The 18,935-nt window shown below is 40.7% G+C and overlaps 1 protein-coding gene across 2 annotated transcripts in view; it reads left to right on the top strand.

Moving 5' to 3' along the window:
* Positions 1–937: 937 nt before the first annotated feature.
* LOC119497929 (neuropilin-1a-like) overlaps positions 938–18,935 on the top strand; it is a 106,833-nt gene continuing 88,835 nt past the window's right edge. The window contains exons 1-2 of one of the 2 annotated variants that reach the window (XM_037786368.1): positions 938–1,738; positions 2,628–2,802. In XM_037786368.1, coding sequence (XP_037642296.1) covers positions 1,648–1,738; positions 2,628–2,802 — 266 coding nt within the window. In that variant the 5' untranslated portion in view covers positions 938–1,647. The remainder of the gene's footprint in view (positions 1,739–2,627; positions 2,803–18,935) is intronic. The other variant, XM_037786369.1, reaches the window with a different exon arrangement.

Here is an 18,935-nt window from a genome sequence, read left to right as displayed (position 1 = left end):
AATCACCTTTCAAAACTTTGCAATTACAGCCTGTAAACTCACAGATCTGTGTCCTTTTGACTTGAGACACCTGTCCTCAACCAGATTGTCTCTGCTCCTCCGAGGTTATGAACCCGCAGATTTTGATACAAAATCCAACATGTTATGTATTAAGTACAGAAAATGCTATGTATCCCCAATATACAGTGTATAGGCAAGGCAGCCTACCTAACAAAATGGAATAAAACTTGATAACAGAAAAAATACAAGATAATCTTTCTTCCTTTGTAGTCAGCTGTTGCCTCTCTGTCCATGTTCAGCCTTTCTAAATATAACATCATCCTCTGGATCTAAAGATAACCCACTGCTCTCCTATCACATACATCAATATGGTAGGAAGGCTTATTGATTCTTTATTCAAGTTAAAAAATGGATGGAGGACAAAATCCATTGCGGGTCATTTAAAAACATAATAAATGATGTGTCAGTTTTCAGGACACTTTATATGTATTTTGGATTTTCAATATCATTAAAATATACCAGGCCCAGTCAGTGAGAGTGAAGTTACATAACCTCAGAGTTAAACAATCTTTATTTCAGTTTCATTTTTAGCAAATTAATTTAGGCATTATTTGGTAAACGAAACAAAGAAATGTTTTAACAAAAAAAAAATGCACTTCCAGACCTGAACATTTTGTCCAATTCTCTGCATTTACATCATCAGAATCAGACTGATGAACACACATTCGGTCAGAGGGACAAAAACTCTGAGATGTACATCAACCCCAGCGAGGAACCAATACATCTCTCTCGCTCCTCGTTTTGACAAAGCGCAGCTGTAGACTGTAGACTGTATGTAGCCTGCTCGGTGGACACTGCCCACACCACCTTATACCACCACACTCTCACGCCAGCGGGAGTTTGCGTGCGCAGTTTTCTTTTTTCTCCCTCTCTCTCTCTCATGAGTCGGGAGCGCACAGAGGGCGCACCGGGTGTCACTCTGCTCCAGCTCCTTCCAGTCTCCAGTAGCGGTCGGTTCACCGGGTGTCAGTGTGCTCCAGCTCCTTGTAGCGGTCTGTTCGCTGCTGCTGCTGGTTGTTGCGCGCAGTGGCAGTCAGTCTACAGCAGCAGGAATTTGGGGAGTGGAAATTCCGCTGTTACTTTCTCTGCTCGCCTCCTATATTCCTGACATTTCTGCTGTGGCGGTCAGTCAGTGAGCAGACACAGAGAGAGACACAGAGAGAGAGAGCTGAACTGAAATAAGGAGTGAAGATCTTGGAGAGCTGCGCTCAGATGTTCCTCGCGGTTGGTTCCCACTGAACACCGGTTACTACTGAATTCTTCTTTTTAATTTTTCCTCTTGGAAGTATCGATCCTGTTTGGTGTTTGATAAAGAACCGAGGGGCGCACAGCTGCCACTTCTGGCGCACGGATTTTTCCCCTTTTTTGATTCTTGTTTTCTGCTTTTGGATTATTATTATTTTATTTTTTCCAGGAGATGTCAAGTTCTTCCCTGACAGAAGCAGCAGGGATCTGGTGCTGAAGCTCGCAGGATGCCGGGGACCCTACAACAAGCACATCTCTTACTTTGAGACAATCTCATTTTTGGACGTAAACCAGGACGTTTTATTCTCCCCTTTCTGCGTGTGTTTATTTTCTTTTTGCACAATGTCTGTGTTGTACAATCTAAGGATGCGTACTGGATTGCTATTGTTCCTTTTCACCCAAATCATCCCGGTTGCCTCGTTGACTCAGACCGGTAGGTGTTGACTGGTTTGTGTGAATATGTTGTGGCTTGACAACAGGCAGCAGCCTGGCTGAACATTGATCCATTTTGCATCATTTTGCACCATTGTTGCCTCTCACCTGTTATGCCTCGTCTCTCTCTCTCTCTCTCTCTCTCTCTGTCTCTCTGAGAGCACGTCTGCAGGAGGCTCAACATGCAAATACTGTTTTACTATAATTCCCCTAATAGATGAAAATACTCCAGGATATTACGAAAAAATATACCTAAATATTCCGCAAAAGCAAAAATACGCACAAAGTACCTCATAGTCACTACGAACTTACAATATAATATCACAGAATAAGATTTCCTTTATTATAATGGAAATATCACACATTTATTTCGTTAAGGTCTGTTTGCGCTTAAGCCGCTCAAAGACGCTTTTTTTTTTTAGCTTTTACGCGCGTTGCCACTGAGGCTTGATATGAGCTACAAGCAATTTCATAAATCATTCATTGAGAAAATTAAATGCAATCACGCTGCCTGTTTGCAGGAGAAGCAGCAGCAGCCAGCCCACCTCACTCACCTTCATGGACGTAACAATCACACCTTATGGCAGGGATGCCTTACTTTACACCACACCTTTCTCTAAAAATAGTAGAAAAATAGTGCAGTTTTATCACCTTCTGGAGGCTGATATAGAAATCCCCCAGGGTGTGGATTTATAGTCACAATGTGTGGAGGCGCATCATTTTTTGCTTTATTGGTGTATTTATGATGATGATCCACCCGCTGGAGGTCTGACTATCCTCCCACCATCTCCTGCTGATGCACATTCATCTTTTACACTCAATACGTGTCAACATCAGAAGTCCATTTCTCTCCACTTAACTGAACAACTTTCTTCCCTCTCTTGTTGTAGATAAATGTGGGGGTAATATAGAGATCCACATGGCGGACTACCTGACTTCCCCGGGCTACCCGGGCGCATACCCGCCCTCCCAGCAGTGCGTCTGGGTGATCACAGCTCCAGAGCCAGGCCAGAAGATCCTCATCAACTTCAATCCGCATTTTGATCTGGAGGACAGAGACTGCAAGTAAGAGTTCACTCCTCACTCTCTCTCTCTTTCTCTTTCTCTTTCTCTCTCTCTCTCTCTCCATCTTTTCCCACCCTCCTTTGCTCTCTCCTCAATCCTGCCTGGATACAGTGTGAAACTCTGCCACCTGTTGGTCAAGGAGTGATATGCATCTGCTCTCAGGGAGCTGGAGGATGAGATGAGGCTATGCTGGAGATGACTTGAGAGTTGATGGGTTTTTGTAATTCATACTTGATAAGGAGGGAGTTTGTCTCATGGTTTTTTGTGTCTGCCCTGGGTGTTGTGCCAGGAAATTTTAGAGGAGAGCAAACTTTTAAAAAAAAAAGCTTTTTTATTGATGGAGTTTCAGTTTGCTCATTGCAGGAATGAGAGAAATGGTGTTTGCTTTTCATTTGGAGGCAGAGTTTACCTGTTTGTATTTGGAGGAGGAATAGAGTTTGTCTGGCTTTTTTTGTTTGTTTGCAGGAACAGAACCTCCTCGAGCATCTAATTTCATTTTTTTTTTTTTTTACAAATTTGTTGGAAGTGCTGCTGTCAGGTTTTTGTGAATTTGAGGAAAAGACACAAACATGAGCTGACGTTTTTTGTCTGAAGCAGTTGTGTTTTTTCGTCTTGTGCTTGTTCATCCACCTTTTAAATTTACGCCAGAAGTTCATTAATTTATTGCCAGAAAATTATTTGGCAACAATTTTGGTAATTGATTAATCGTTCAGGTCATTTTGGGGCTAAATTTGCCAAACATTCACTGGTTCCAGCTTATCAAATGTGAATACTGTTCGCCTTTCTTTGTCTTCTGTGATAGTAAACTCATTATCTTTTGATTTTGAGACACAAAACAAGTGATTTGTTGATATCACCGTGGGCTCTGGAAACTTATAAAGGACATTTATGTCTGTTTTCTTACATTTTATAGACCAACGATTAATTGATTGATTGAGAAAACAGTTATCAGATGAATGGATAATGAAAGTAAGCCTTAACGCAGCCCTGTTTCTCATCACCATCACTGGCTAATAATATGTGGCTCTGCACTGGACGTGTAAATGGGTCAACGTTCTTACACAACATGCATTTTCCACACAGACACTCAAACGTGCATCACAAATCATTCCTGTGCACGTCTGATGGTGCTTCCCTGAGCATTACTCCACTAAAACCTGTAAACAAGTACCCATGCAGACACACACACACACACACACACACACACACACACACACACACACACACACACACACCCCTGTCTCTTTGACCCAGAGACACACACACACTCGATTGTGTGCATCCACACAACAGCCCATGTGTTGCTCTCTCATAAATAAGCCGTTTTTATGTCGGCTCCTCTGTCTTTTTTTAAAAGCTCCATAAACGGCTCCTGTGTAAATCACGGCCGGCTGTCCAGCGCCGTCTCACAGATGCGGTCCTCCAATACTATTGGATCACGTTTCACCACCGAGGGACTAATAAACTACAAGGACATTAGAACCACTCTGGACAGATAGTGGATATTGTGTGTCTTTCAGCGGATTATTGTTATACACCTTCCTCAGAGTTGTAAGCAAACGTTCAGGAAAGACTTCTTCAGGAAAACCTCGTTCTGCAGTGACCTTATTTAGTGAGGTAACCCAGAGAGCAGTATAAGAGTGTAATAATGCTGTTTAAGTACTTAATGAAATGTAATAAATCTTGGTCATAACGTTTAAGCCGGTGGTTAACTTGGCCCTGTAGTAACACCACCAAAAGAGTGTTATTGTCTGCTTAAATTACTTTTCCATAGATTAATGTGCTGGAATAAGGCGGTGGTAAAGTCAAATATTATGGTTTAATCAGGGTTTAATAAACATTTTAGTGATATGTTCTTATCCAGTAAAAGAGCAGATAGGCTTCTTGCATCTGACAAAGAACCTGAGGAGGGTTTTCTGGTCATAAGATGTCCAAATTGATCTTTTTCTTCCAGTTCTTGGTCAAGTTCAGGCACTTTTTCTATGCTGTTGACTCTGGCTACACATGCCTGATTCCACTTCTTGGTAAGCGTGCCGTCATTTCCACATAAAGACTGACAGCTACAGGATTCAAACCCGTGACCGCTCGACAGCCCGGCCACCCTGCATCCACCTTAATATGTCATTTGGCTGTTTTCTTAGGGGGCCTCCGTTTTGCTCGATCGGTTTTCATTATTTGTTGTGTGAGTTTATGTTGGATGATGACGGGGTGTAGCTCGTAGCTCTCTGACTTGGCAGGAAGCAGTGTTGTTTTTGGGAGCGAGTCAAATGTTCGAAATATGCCCATTGAGGGGGGCCTTAAGCCTTTGGCGAGACCGCAGCCCCACTTAAAAATTTCCTGAGATGATATTTAAGAGTTTGATTTCACTGTTTGATGCCACCAGGCGCAACGTCGGCTCCAAAATATGATACTGCAGTCAGCGAGGCTATGAATGGAGACAGCAACAGGATATAATGTTTTACCAGGAATCTGAAGTCTTGTGCGTTAACCTCTGCTGGTTAGACGGGCTTTCAATCCGGAGAGAGATGAGACAACCAGCATCTGCTCTGCTGAAGTGTCCATGAGCAAGATCCTGACTCCTTATCAGTTCCAGATTTGACCCTTGACCTCTGATGTCTTTGTATAGAGGAGTGATACAACTGGGGATTTGTTACTCAGGAACCAACTGTACATGAAACAACTAGTCGATTAATTGATTAGTGATCAACAGAAAATGAATCTGCAACAATTTTGACAATCAATTAATTGTTTAGGTCATTTTTAAGCCAAAAACGCCTAAAAGCTAAACATTCTCTTCTTCCAGCTTCTCAAATTTGAAGATTTTTCTGCATTTCTCTGTTTTATATCATTGTAAGTGAGTACAATTTTGTAGGGCATTTGTTTTTTTACTATTTTCTGACATTTTCTTTGATATAGGCCAAACTTTCTATCAGATTATCGAAAAAGTATTAATTGTATTAATCGATAATAAAAGTAATGGCTCGTTGCAAGCCTTGTTTATAGTGTGAGGTTCAGTAAGTTTAAGTAAAGCTCACAAACTAGATTTTAACATTGGACAGTGTAGAATTAGTAATAAAAGTTTACATTTGTTTCACTAGTTTGATTTTTGCTTAATAAATAAAATGTGTATAAAATATAAAATGTTAGAAAATAGTGAAAAATGCCCATCACAAATTTCCAGAGCAGAAGGCGACATCTTCAAATTGCTATTTTTTACAGCCAACAGTCCAAAACCCAAATTCACAATCAGAAGAAAAGCAGCAAATCTTCATATTTGAGAAGCTGAAACCAGCTAATGTTTGGTATATTTCCTCTTCTTTTGCCTTATGAGTGACACGGACGACTAATCGATGATTGAATTGACAGAATTAGTGTTGAATACTTGTCTGTCGATTAACTGATCGGCTCATTGTTTCAGCTCTAGATAAAACACTATTCTAAACAACAGTGTGTATTTAGCTTTGCTCTTATTTGGTAACTCTCACAGTAACTGAGCTTGTTGGGGTTCAGTGTCTTTAGGGAAATCAAGCCAGTGGCCTTTAGGTTACAGGACGGTTTCAATAACACTCTTCTATCCCATAGTTTTAATTCAAATCTACTCTCCTGATTGAAATTTATTGTTGGAATGACACCCTCCTCCCCCCTCCCCACTCCTCCCTCGTCAGATAGCCTGTCGCTGCTTGCCCATTTCTCCCAGTCCCATAATTAAATTACTGGACCAAAATGGAACAAACACGTTCCAGTGCTGTGTGAAACATGTCTGCAGTTAGGCAGCCAAACAAAGGAGCCATAGCGCTGGCGTCCACAAGCAAAACGCAGGCTACATCTCTGGCATCCGTGTGACAAAATGTCTTCCCCCGTGCACCCTCATGACCCAGGGTTTGTAATTATGATCCCCTAATTACAGCGTTTTTAAAAATACATATTTGTCAGCCGGGAAATGTTTTCTGCTTGCGTGATTCACGAAGGAGGAAACTTTGGGGGAGTTTTTGTACTAAAATTAGATGATCCGCCAGTTTGGAAACAATGACACCGTAACACACAAAAAATATTTAAAAGATAGAGTAGCTTTATGTCGTCAGAGAAATAACATACTGGATCATAAACTCGCTGAAACTCCCCCAGAAATATACTCCGTCAAGATGAACCTGGAGGTTGATAGATTAGTCTGTGGTTCACAAGGCCTTCAGAAGCTTTTGTAAAACAGACAGTCTGGGTGATAATTCCAACGACAACCTTTTACTTCCACAAACTCTCAAGTGACACAATCTGCGCTCAGTGAACAGACGTTGGTTTAGACGAGAACCAGTAACACTTTTCTTGAGACACGCTAAGATCCATCGGCTCTGCCTCCGTAGCCAATCTGGAGCGGCACCAGAACAAGACTTGTCTCACGTCCATCGTCTGAAATAGCGTGGCCGATAAAAGTGAATCCCTGCAGAGTGCGGTAAAATAGAGCAGAGGCATTGGTTAGGAACATGCGTCGGTGGCGGGATAATTTGGGACATCTTTTTAGGAGTTGGCTGAACTGTTTCCTCCTACATGAGGCTGTACTGGCACAGTCCGCACCTCACACATACACGACACACACACACACACACACACACACACACACACACACACACACGACACACACACAACACACACACGCACACATACACACACATACAGCAACCTAACTTTCTGTCACTGCTAGTATGCTTCATGCGCACTCGGTGGCCCACACAGCTACAGGGTGCATGCTCTGCAAATTCTCTAACACACGTTCTTAGTGTCCACGGGGACACAAAGAGACAAACGCTGACACACAGAAGAGAACGTTAAAAGGAAAATCCATTGTACGTACCTGCTTTTGATGTCCATACAGGCCACGAGGGGGGTCACTGAATGTTTTGATGAGTATGAAAATTATGTGAATCATATGCTATGACCTTCACAGTCACCAGATCTCAGCCATAGACTGTATATAAGAAGTGGACGTAGACACAGTGTTCGGCATTTTGGCCGTTGCCATCTTGGTTTTTGGCCGTTGCCATGTTGGTTTTGTGCAACCAGAAGTGACACGAAAGGGGTGGAGCTAAGACATGTTTAGGCGACAAAATGTTATAATTAACTCTCATGCAGTGAAAACACACGGTGAAAGGGTTAAAGCTCTAAGACGAAAACACGGATAACTCCCAGACTGGACAATGTCGTGGTAGCGACCTGTCAATCGCAAGGTAGCCATGCCCTAAAGCACCCCTGCTTTATGGTCTATTTGACTCTAAATGGGACCATAATTTACTAAATGAACATCATGCTGTATTGAAGAAGACTTGAAACTAGCGGTTGACACCAAACATTGTAAACTCGTGTTTACAATGTTTAATGAGGTAATAAATCAAGTGAGAAGTAGGCTCATTTTCTCATAGACTTCTATACAATCAGACTTCTTTTTTCAACCAGAGGAGTCGCCCCCTGCTGGCTGTTAGAAAGAATGCAAATTTAAGGCACTTCAGCATTGGCTTCACTTTTCAGACCTGGAGTTGTCCACTGATTTCAACCCAACTGAACATCTATGGGAGATTTTGGAGCGACGTGTTAGACAACACTCTCCTCCACAATGCACCAAAACACCAAATGATTGAATATCCTCCGAAAGAATGTGTTCATATCCTCCAGTAGAGTTCGACAGACATGTAGAATCTATGCTGAGGAGAAATGAAGTCAATCAAAGTCCATGATTAGTCAAAAAAAATGTTTCCTCAAGCAGAGACACAGTCACAGGACCGACATCCAACAGCCTGGGGTTGTCACATGAATGGAAACACACAGTTGGAAGACATCTGCGTGGGTCTATGAATATGTGTGGGGGCCGGGTTTTTTTTTTTATTACTTCATGTTTTCAAAGTTGACCTTTATTGGCTGATCACGATGACTTTAAAGAACAAAACAAGCGTTCTTGGAAGTTTTTGAAATATACGGTATTTAAGGTAAGGTATGGTAAAAAGATGGATGGATGAATAGATTGTTGGATGATAACAGTCGATGGCAGGTTGGATAGGTGGATCAATAGATGGATAGATCGATCTTTGGATTGCAGATTGGATGAATATACGAAAGGATGGCAGAATGCTGTGGATGGATGGATGGATATATGAATGGATATATGGAAGGATGAATCTAAAGACGGGTTGATGGATGGAAGGTAGGATTAATCGTTTGATGTGATAGATGTAAGAATGTCAGGACAGATGAATGAATTGACGGACGGCGGGATGGATGGGTTGATGGATTGACTGATGGAACGACAAACTGATAGACGGGTGGATGATTGGATGGATTGCGGGATGAAGGATGAAACCGATTGTTGGGCAACGGATGGAAGGATTTCGGGATGAATGGATATAACGATTGATGAATTGAATTGCTGGACAGTGGATGAATGAATTTCTGGATGATAGAGAGATGGATGATGAATGGGTGAAGCCCAAGATGGAAGGATGGATGGATTGCTGGATGATAGATGGAGCTGTGGTAGGACAGATAAATGAATCAACAGATGGCTGGAGGGATTGCTGGATGAATGATGAATGGATTGTTGGATGATTGGATGAATAAATCAATTTGTGGATGATAGGTAGAACGATGGCTGACTCAAAGAGATCGATGGGTGAATGGATGGAAGAATGGATGTATTATTGAAGATGTATGAATCATCAGATGGCTGGAAGGATTGTGGGTTGGAGGGATGTAGACAAACTTTAGTTCCCAGTACTTTCTTGATGATCTCGTCTTGTGAAAGTGCAAAACAAGCGACTCTGCCGTCAGTTGTTTAGTCTTGTGTTTGTTCTTGTCTGCAGCACAAATATTCTGATAAATCTCAGCCTTTATGTGGCTTTAGACCGAGGCTTTATTTCACCAGCCGTCCTTTGCTCAGCATTCAGTCTGACTTTGCCAGTTTCAAAGAAAATAAAAACGTCCCTTCCAGATGGTTGTATTTTTCAGTTCCACAGCCGCCACACAAAACAGGAAGACTAAATGTGCTGCTGTCACAGATCGGTTAGCCCGTGGCTCGCTCCCAAGGAAACTTAAGGCGTGAGCCATCAAAAATAATTTGGTTGTTTGTTCTGTGTTCTGCAGCGACGTGTTTCTTCTATTTGTTACTTTGAAGCGCAAAACAGCCGTGAGAATTAGGTCAATGACAGATGGATATTTGTTTTCTTGTTTGTAGTCTGAATGAGCAATTGTCCTGTCTTATGTAACATCATTTTTACGTCTGTATTAAACTGAAACATTTGTAATTTCTCGTGTACAGAAAATATTCACAAAACCATGACTATTTATTCCCCTCTCGCTTAAAACATTGGAGGTATTACCATTTTGTGCAAAAGAGATTAATATACTCACAGGGTTTTAAAACAACAGATCTACAGATCAACATACCACTCCCTTTTCTCATGCCATCTCTGCTTTCCAAAATTACTACATTCCCCACGTTGCAATGGGGTCTCAGTCTGGGAGTCCCTCCTGCTGAGCTTAAAAGCACTCAAACAGAGGACATTAGTTTAATCATTAAACCCCTACCTGGTCGTCCAGTGTGATCCACACAGAGCTTGAAATATTAAAGGAATGAGAGGACAAAGAAAAGTAGAAGAGGAAAGAGAGAAAGGGAGGGGTAGAAAGAGAGAGCAGACGAGTACAGACAGACTCAGAGATAGAGGGCTTCAGGCTGGTTGGCATGGTCAGTCTCATCCTGACCTCGGTGACAGACCTCTCGCTGTCTCTCTTCCTCCTCCACCCTCAGGCTGTTTGGTCGCTTTTTTTCATCCCGTCACCTCCTGCACCATCACTTTCTCTCTCTCTCTTTCTCTCTTTCTCTTCACACTCTCTGAACTCCATGTGCACTCGTTATGTTTTTATCCCATTTTTTCCTCTTCTCGCTTGCTGTCTCGATCTCCTCTGTTTGGATAAATGATGGTGAATCGTTCTGATTTTCAGTAGTTTATATCTGAACCACATTAGCAAGTCATGTTTCTGGTGTTTTCTCCTGAATGGAAGTCCAATATCTAAACTCCTTTTAACTCTGTTTTGGTCTCCATCAACTCCTGAGAAAACTGCTTGTAACTGGGTCTTTAGCAGCTAAATGCTCCATTATGTTCACCAGATAGTCATTAACTTTGTCTGTGAGCCTTTTGTAGCATACAGTTGGTTTATTAGAACATTTTTTACCTGAAAATAGCTGCCTGCTTCATTTGAATGTTGATGAACCAAAAATGTGAGGCTGAACCAGAACTTTCCCAATCAGTTATTTAATCTGTGATTATATTTATCATGTATTCAACCATGAGTAGGGCTGGGTATCGGTACCTACTCTCAGTACCAAGTAATATCAAAACTTGTCCCGTCAAACGATACCTGCATTCGATCCTTTTTGTACCCAGATCTAGAAAAAAATGACTATTTTTCTAATTTTGCTCGAAGCCAATTAGATTTAATGCGCTGTGTGTTTGGCCCACTACTGCAGCAGCTACAACACATACAGTCTGTGGTGTGGTGAAGTCGAACGCGGTGTGTTTGGTGGAGCTGGCAGTTAAGCGTGCCGAGATGCCACTAAAACGTTGGAAAGTATGCACCACACGCATGTGGCGTCTGATAAAAATAAATGCTGTGGTGGCATTTTACGCAACTGAATGCTTCCATTCACATGATGGGTATCGAATGAAGTAGTAAAAAGGTATCAAATGAAGTAAGAAATCAAATGAAGTACTCTATTGCTATCAGTATCGTCATTTTTGAAAATGATACCCAGCCCTATAGCCATGAGACTGGCTAACAAAGTTAAGCTAGTAGTCAAAAACCAAGCTCTATAGCTTGATGGAAGACATTTTAGCATTTCAATTTTGATTTAGTTAACTCCTAAATTCCCTCTATAAGCTCATGCAGGTTTGATAAAACTGTCAGTTTTTTATATAAAGTTAAAGAAAGCTAATGTGTGTGAGAGCATACACCTCAATCAGAATGAACTTTAGTGCCTTGTATCTATCATTTTTATTTATATGATAAGGTTGTAGATTTAGAACCGGGGTGGAACGGACATTGGACTGTTTGTCGTGGTCATTTGATTAGTTCAAAAGAAAATGGCCATTGTTGTTAGTTGTCATGGTGACAACACGTCAGTGAGGCTGTAAAGTTTGTTGCTCAGCTGCTGAACCAGCAACGGAGAGCCGAATCAACGTCTGTTAAGGCCTAGTCATACTTTCTTTCTCACTTACTTATGAAACAGTCAGCCGGCATGGCGGGACTACAACCACACACACATACTAGACGCCAACGCTGTTGTTTTACACGTCGAGCCAGCCTGAGTGAGTCTGTGACTTATTGTTTCGGTGTATTTATATGGAAGTTAGCCCCCTACAACCGGTTGCCACCGTTGACATAAAAATGACCACTGCTCTTACCATCCTGCAATGTTGATTTGAATGTGAACATCCGTTCTACTCATTTTCTATTTCTATGGTTGCAACATGGGCTGATTTCACCAGCTGACTCTCGTCTCTCAGCAGCAAATATTTGTCCGATGGAAGGAAGGGCGGACTTTGAATCCTGCTATTGTTTCTCTTATGCAACGCTACGTTGTTTGGATTTGCTTTTCTAAACAATTATAGACACAAACTCTGCGTCCCCTATGAATCAGCTCACACATATGGAGCACATACAAAGGCAGAATAGATAACAGGAACATACTCTATATAGATGCGTACAAGAAAAGAAAAATGCACACACACAATAAAACTAATTGCTGTAAATGTAATCAGGCCTATCGTGGATTCCCTGCTCATCAGTGAGTCGCACACACACACTTTTCACACTTTCACACACAAATGAAAACACATGTCAGATTAGATCCTTAACGAGCAGATTAACGAGGAGGGAGTTTAGCGCGGGGAGTGGGGGGGACCCAGTCTTCAATGTCACACACACACAGCTGCAATCTCAGGATTTACAGGACGTACTCGCTGATGCTCTCCAGATGTTCCAAAAACAACATACACACTCTTCTGCACGACAGGGAGGCATCTATCAGAGTAAACAGGTGGATTTAATAGAGACGATAAAGCTTGTTTTCAACTATTTTTGTGCACAGCTTCTATTGGCTCACCATATTTAAATCCACTGTGAGGATTGGATGTACAGTAAGCGTGGAAATGAGAGAGACGAGTAAACGGATGGATTGCTGGATTGGTTGGTTATGGCTGGAATTAGTTTGGAGGATTTATCCGATGAGGCGTAGGCATCTCATTTAATGTGATGATGGTTGGACATGGCTACTTTTAAATCTCCTGGTCTTAAAGAGTTTTCAGGCTCAGGCTTCATCCGCACTGCAAGTCTTTTTTTTCATGCAAGAGAAATCTTCAGAAACGTGGATCACAACACTGTAACGCCATCATCTGATCCCTGAGAAATGGAAAAAAAAATTGGTAAACACAGAAGATGTCTTTTTTTTCCACGGTTACTTCGGTCTTGATCCCACATAAAAGCAAGGAAAATCCCTAATGCCTTGTGTGCATGGCATGTCCTAATGCAGCAGCACCTTCAAAGGAGGAAATCATAACAATGCAGACATTCACCAGATGTGTATTTTCAGTGTGAAGCATGTTCTCAGGATAATACGTTTTTATACTTGCTGTATTTTTAATATACCAAATGACACCAATGTAACACCGATGGATGTTTTTCAACTTCAAGTTTGTGAAGTACTTTCCCATTCAATGGGAATCTACTTTAGATTGTTTTCTTGGAGCTGCAGCAGCTTTCACACCTCAGCAAAGCTCTCAGGGAAAACAGCTTCAGGTCCAGAAAAACCTGTTCAATTGGCTCAAGAGTGAAAATGTCCTCGCATGAACTTTAGCGGTATTAAGCAACACATTCTCTCTCCCAACTCATCAAATACCGCTGCTTGGTCAGTGTCCCTACGCTTCAAACTATGACGCTCTAGGTACCCCTGTAGCGTCTGTTTTGGACGTGTCAGGGACGGCGTGTCAGATTGGTAAATTTCCACTCGTTACATGCATACTGTCTCTTTTCAAAATAAAGTTCTAACGCAGGTTTACTTAGTTTGTAGGTTTATGTTGCACACTTGGACACAAAGTGACTTCCAGGCGTGCATGAGTTTAAAATAAATCTTTACTTCTTCTCTGGAAACACAGAAACACAGCACATTAGCATTGCGCGGCTACATTCTGCCGATACGTCTGCTGAATGACGCATACCATAAACATTCACATTGGCTATGAACACACAATAAACATAACATGTCTGCTTCCTGTATAATCTTCAAAACACATTCACACTGACCATGTTCTGTACACTCACAACCCATATCCTAGCAGGCCCCTGTTGGCTACACTATAAATGTCCTCATTAGCAAACGGCTAACACTACATACTTCTCACAGCTTGCAACACTCCGTTATAAACCTCATGTTTGCATTACCGCTGGTCTCTTATTCATACACATTCTTTATACATCTGTGTCACTACTTTTATACATCTTTTAACTACTTTAGCTCACCTGGAAACACAGAAACACAGCACATTAGCATTGCGCGGCTACATTCTGCCGATACGTCTGCTGAATGACGCTTTCGCGCTCCTGCATCTCACCCAAGGACCCCTTAGCTGCCCAAAGTGCCTGTATGACTTTTACTCTTTATAACCACAGATAATCCTACCAGAATATTAGTTGCTAGTGCACATACACATATCAGATTAAAAATAAAACAATACATAATATATTCATGAGAATGAGAATAAAACAATACATAATATATACATGAGAATGAGAATGGGGGGTGTCCAGTGTCCATCACTATGTCTAACATTACTGTGGGTCCCACATTTACTTACGCAACAAAACTACTTGGTTAGGTTTAGGCAACAAAACTACTGGGTTATGTTTAGGCAACAAAACTACTGGGGTAGGTTTAGGCAACAAAACTACTAGGTTAGATTTAGGCAACAAAACTACTGGGTTATGTTTAGGCAACAAAACTACTGGGGTAGGTTTAGGCAACAAAACTACTGGGGTAGGTTTAGGCAACAAAACTACTAGGTTAGATTTAGGCAACAAAACTACTGGAATATGTTTAGGCAACAAAACTACTGGGTTAGGTTTAGGCAACAAAACTACTGGGTTAGTTTTAGGCAACAAAACTACTAGGTTAGATTTAGGCAACAAAACTACTGGGTTAGGTTTAGGCAACAAAACTACTAGGTTAGATTTAGGCAACAAAACTACTGGGTTATGTTTAGGCAACAAAACTACTGGGTTAGGTTTAGGCAACAAAACTACTGGGTTATGTTTAGGCAACAAAACTACTGGGGTAGGTTTAGGCAACAAAACTACTGGGTTAGATTTAGGCAACAAAACTGCTGGGTCAGGTTTAGGCAACAAAACACAATGTATTCGTGATACATCAAAAACAAACGTAATCCGTGACAAAATACGTTGCCCTGAAACGTAATTCACAACGCAGTTTTGTTGTATGGGAACATAATCTTTAGGAGACAGGGCTGGTTTGTTTGACCCGTCCATCCTCCCCTCCCAACCACGCTACGCAGACTTCCTTGCGCTTTATATCATTTATTTGAGCTCTGACCGTCTAATCATGACACGGGTGGGTTTACATTGGAGTTAGTTGAAAGCCCGGTGCGTCCCATACAGATGCTAAAGGGTGCCCCGGTGCGTCGTATCAGACGCCGAGGAGCACTGACAAAGCGACGGTACTTTACGAGTTGAGAATGAGAACGGCTTGGATTAAGATATCTCTGAATTGACTGTATTATAAGAATTCAGTCTTTGCCTTCAGTTTTAATGTCGATGAATAGATAGACTGGTAGATTGATAGATAGATTTACAGACAAGCCTTGACCTACTTCTTTCTCTGTGAAATAAATTAAGCTGACCTACATGTGTTGAGAGTCCCAAAAGTCACCATTAAATATTCTAGTAGTCCACCAAATATAAGTGACTGTGACTTCACTTCAGTCTGCCTCCTTGTGAACTTTGGAGGCCCGTGAAAACTGGATGTCACGCTTGGGACGGGTCACCGCCGGGATATGAGGGCCAGAGGTCGGTCAGCGGGCCAAACTGTGTTTTGACCTTCTCCTGGGAGGATGAGCAGACCTGGGAGGCTTTGTCCTCTTTAAATATCCGCGACGAGAAACTCTTCCCCCATTGAAGCCAAAATGGCTGTTCATTAGCAGCGTGGACAATAAAGTCTTTTTCTTTCTAAGCTCGTAGAGGAATGTGTTGTATCTGTCTGGGTAGAAACGCCCCAGGCTGACCTCCCATTGAGACATGTATGTAAGATATTACACACACACACACACACACACACACACACACACACACATCTTGTGGGCAGATGATAAACAGATTAAAATGTGTGGGAGGCACACACACACACACACACACACACACACACAGATATGAATACACAACAGAAATGGAACGAATACATTTGTGGATGTAACAGACATGAATGTATTCAGTCTGATGACCCAAATCTGTGTCATGAGCTCTGAGTTATTTTGACTCAGACTGCTGACTGAAGGAAACGCAGGAAATGGGTGTGTTAGTCAAGTGTTGAGAGCAAAACCATCAGTGTATCAGTGGAACATAATTTTTCCTGATATTATATGCCAACACTTTAGTACACTTTAGTACAGTGCACACTAAGAAGACTGATTTTTAACCAGTTGTGCTGTAGTACTGGCTGTGTAGCAATAGCACATTGAAAGGTCTGTACAATTTTAAAGTCTTTACACTGGTTACCTGTTAGTTTTGGTGTTGATTTTAAAATTCTTTTATTAGTTTATAAGGCACTACATGGCCTTGCACCAGACTACCTTGCAGAAATGCTTTTGGTTTATGAACCAGGAAGGCCCTTCAGATCCTCCACTTCTTCTCTTTTAGTTGTTCCACAAAGCAGAACAAAAACAAACCGCTGGAACAACCTTCCAGAGGAACTGAGAGGAGATGAAAATATTCATATTTTTAAACGTAAATTAAAAACCCATCTATTTAATCTGACTTTTATGTAGTGTTTTATCATTTTTATGGTTTTTATTTTTAATACTTATTTTATTTATCATCATATTTATAGTGTTTATTTTACTCTATTTTGTTTAATCGACATTTTATTGCTGATCATTATTATCTCTTTTATTCTATTTTATTTTATTAAAATTTCATTATTTAATACAATCTGCTTATTTTGTGTAGTTTCATAATTTTTATTTATTTATTTTTTATTGTTATTTTTATTTCCTTGTATGTTATTTATCTTTTATTATCTTAAATACCCATCTTTTATTGCTTTCTTATTCAATGAACTTCTATATTGGTTGTTTTGGTGTGCATTAGTCTCTAAATCCATTTTTAACACACTTTTTGTCAGTCGTCTGTCAAGCCCTTTGAATTGCATTTGACTTGTTTGAAAGGTGCTATATAAATAAAGTTTGATTGATTGATTGATTGATTAGAGAATAAGCACATTAAGAAGCACATAGCTTTTAAAAGTAAAGGTCTTTATAGGGAGAAATGGTCGCTTTATAGTGTTAAATTATTTCTGCATTTATGTTTCAGCTGGTCCTTGTGAAGCCTTGCCCAACATGATGTTTGATAGTTAAATGAAAATGCATCATAAGTTTGAATTTATTATGTTTTCTGTGTAAAGTCTTCATGAAAGTTATTAGTTACTATAGCTGTCAGATAAATGCACAGTTGAAAAGTAGTATATTTCTCTGTGAAATCTATAGAAAAATATAAAGTAGTGCCAAATAGAAATACTCTACTAAAGTATGAACGCTGGTCCCCTGAGTAAAAGTCTCGTGTTTGTTTGACCCATCCAGCCCTCCGTCCTGCCCATCATTAGTGGACTTCCTCGCTCTGAATCCTACGTCCATTGCTCTGGATGGGTTTACATTGGAGTTATTTGAAGGCCTGCTGCGTCTCAGAAAGACGCTTAAGGGTACTTTGTGCGTCGATATCAAGACGCTGAGGAGCACTGACAAAGTGTCAGTATTTGACGCCCTGGTATTGAGACCAGTCTGTGAGTTTATAAATTCATTTAAACTGCGTGCACTAAAAAAGTCATGTTGTGATGTTTTAATTATATTGTCTGTAGGGCTGCAACTAAACATTATTTTTGTTGTTGATTAATCTGTTGACTATTTTCTCGATTAATGGATTAGTTGTTTGGTCTAGAAAATGGTGAAAAATGTTGATCGGTGTTTTCCAAAGCCCAAGATGACGTCCTCAAATGTCTTGTTTTGTCCACAACTCAAAGATATTCAGTTTACTGTCATAGAGGAGGAAAGAACCCTGAAAATATTCACATTTAAGAAGCTGCAATCAGAGAAATTAGAATTTTTTTTCTTAAAAAATGACTCAAACCGATTTATCGATTATCAAAAGAGTTGGCAGTTAATTTAATAGTTGACAACTAATCGATTAATCATTGCAGCTCTAATTGCCTGTACATTTGCTAATGTTAAAAGTGCAATATTAACTTAATATGTTAGACATAGCCAGGTTAGGTCTACCTTTTGAGTAACATTATTCTTTCACTGTGCTAGAGATTTAAGGTAAAGGTCCTCACAGGTCCAAAAATTTGTGCTTTAACCCAAAAAGACCCTGAAATTTACGACCCCCTATTACTTGAAAGCTGGGACCCAGACCCATGATAAACCCGAGAAATGACGGACCTGAACAGGGTACCGGGTCCTAGAATTTGGGTGGACCCGTGAAGACCTCTATTTTAAGCTACAGTCTTCAACTTCTACAGACCTTCATTTTGTGTAAAAACAGGTTAGGTAGCAAAAAAGAATGGTGTCTTTAAGTAATATTTCATTTTAACATGACACTGAAATATGTTTCAGATACTGCTGCAATGTCTAGTTGTTAGTGTCACTCATGATGCTGAAGTGTTAGCCTGGAGCTCCAAAATCAGCCATCCACAAAGAACAAAAGAGTCATTTTGGGGCTTGTGTATGTGTTTTTGTGACTGAAAAGCTCATTTGGCAAATGTTCTTATCCTCTTTTAACTCAGTTTATTTCTCAAATGCAACTCGTTAAGTCACAACAGC

The sequence above is a fragment of the Sebastes umbrosus genome, chromosome 12, assembly GCF_015220745.1.
Source record: "Sebastes umbrosus isolate fSebUmb1 chromosome 12, fSebUmb1.pri, whole genome shotgun sequence".
NCBI lineage: Eukaryota > Metazoa > Chordata > Actinopteri > Perciformes > Sebastidae > Sebastes > Sebastes umbrosus.
The sequence above is the reverse complement of the archived record's forward strand: the minus strand, read 5'-3'. Positions and strand labels throughout refer to the sequence as shown.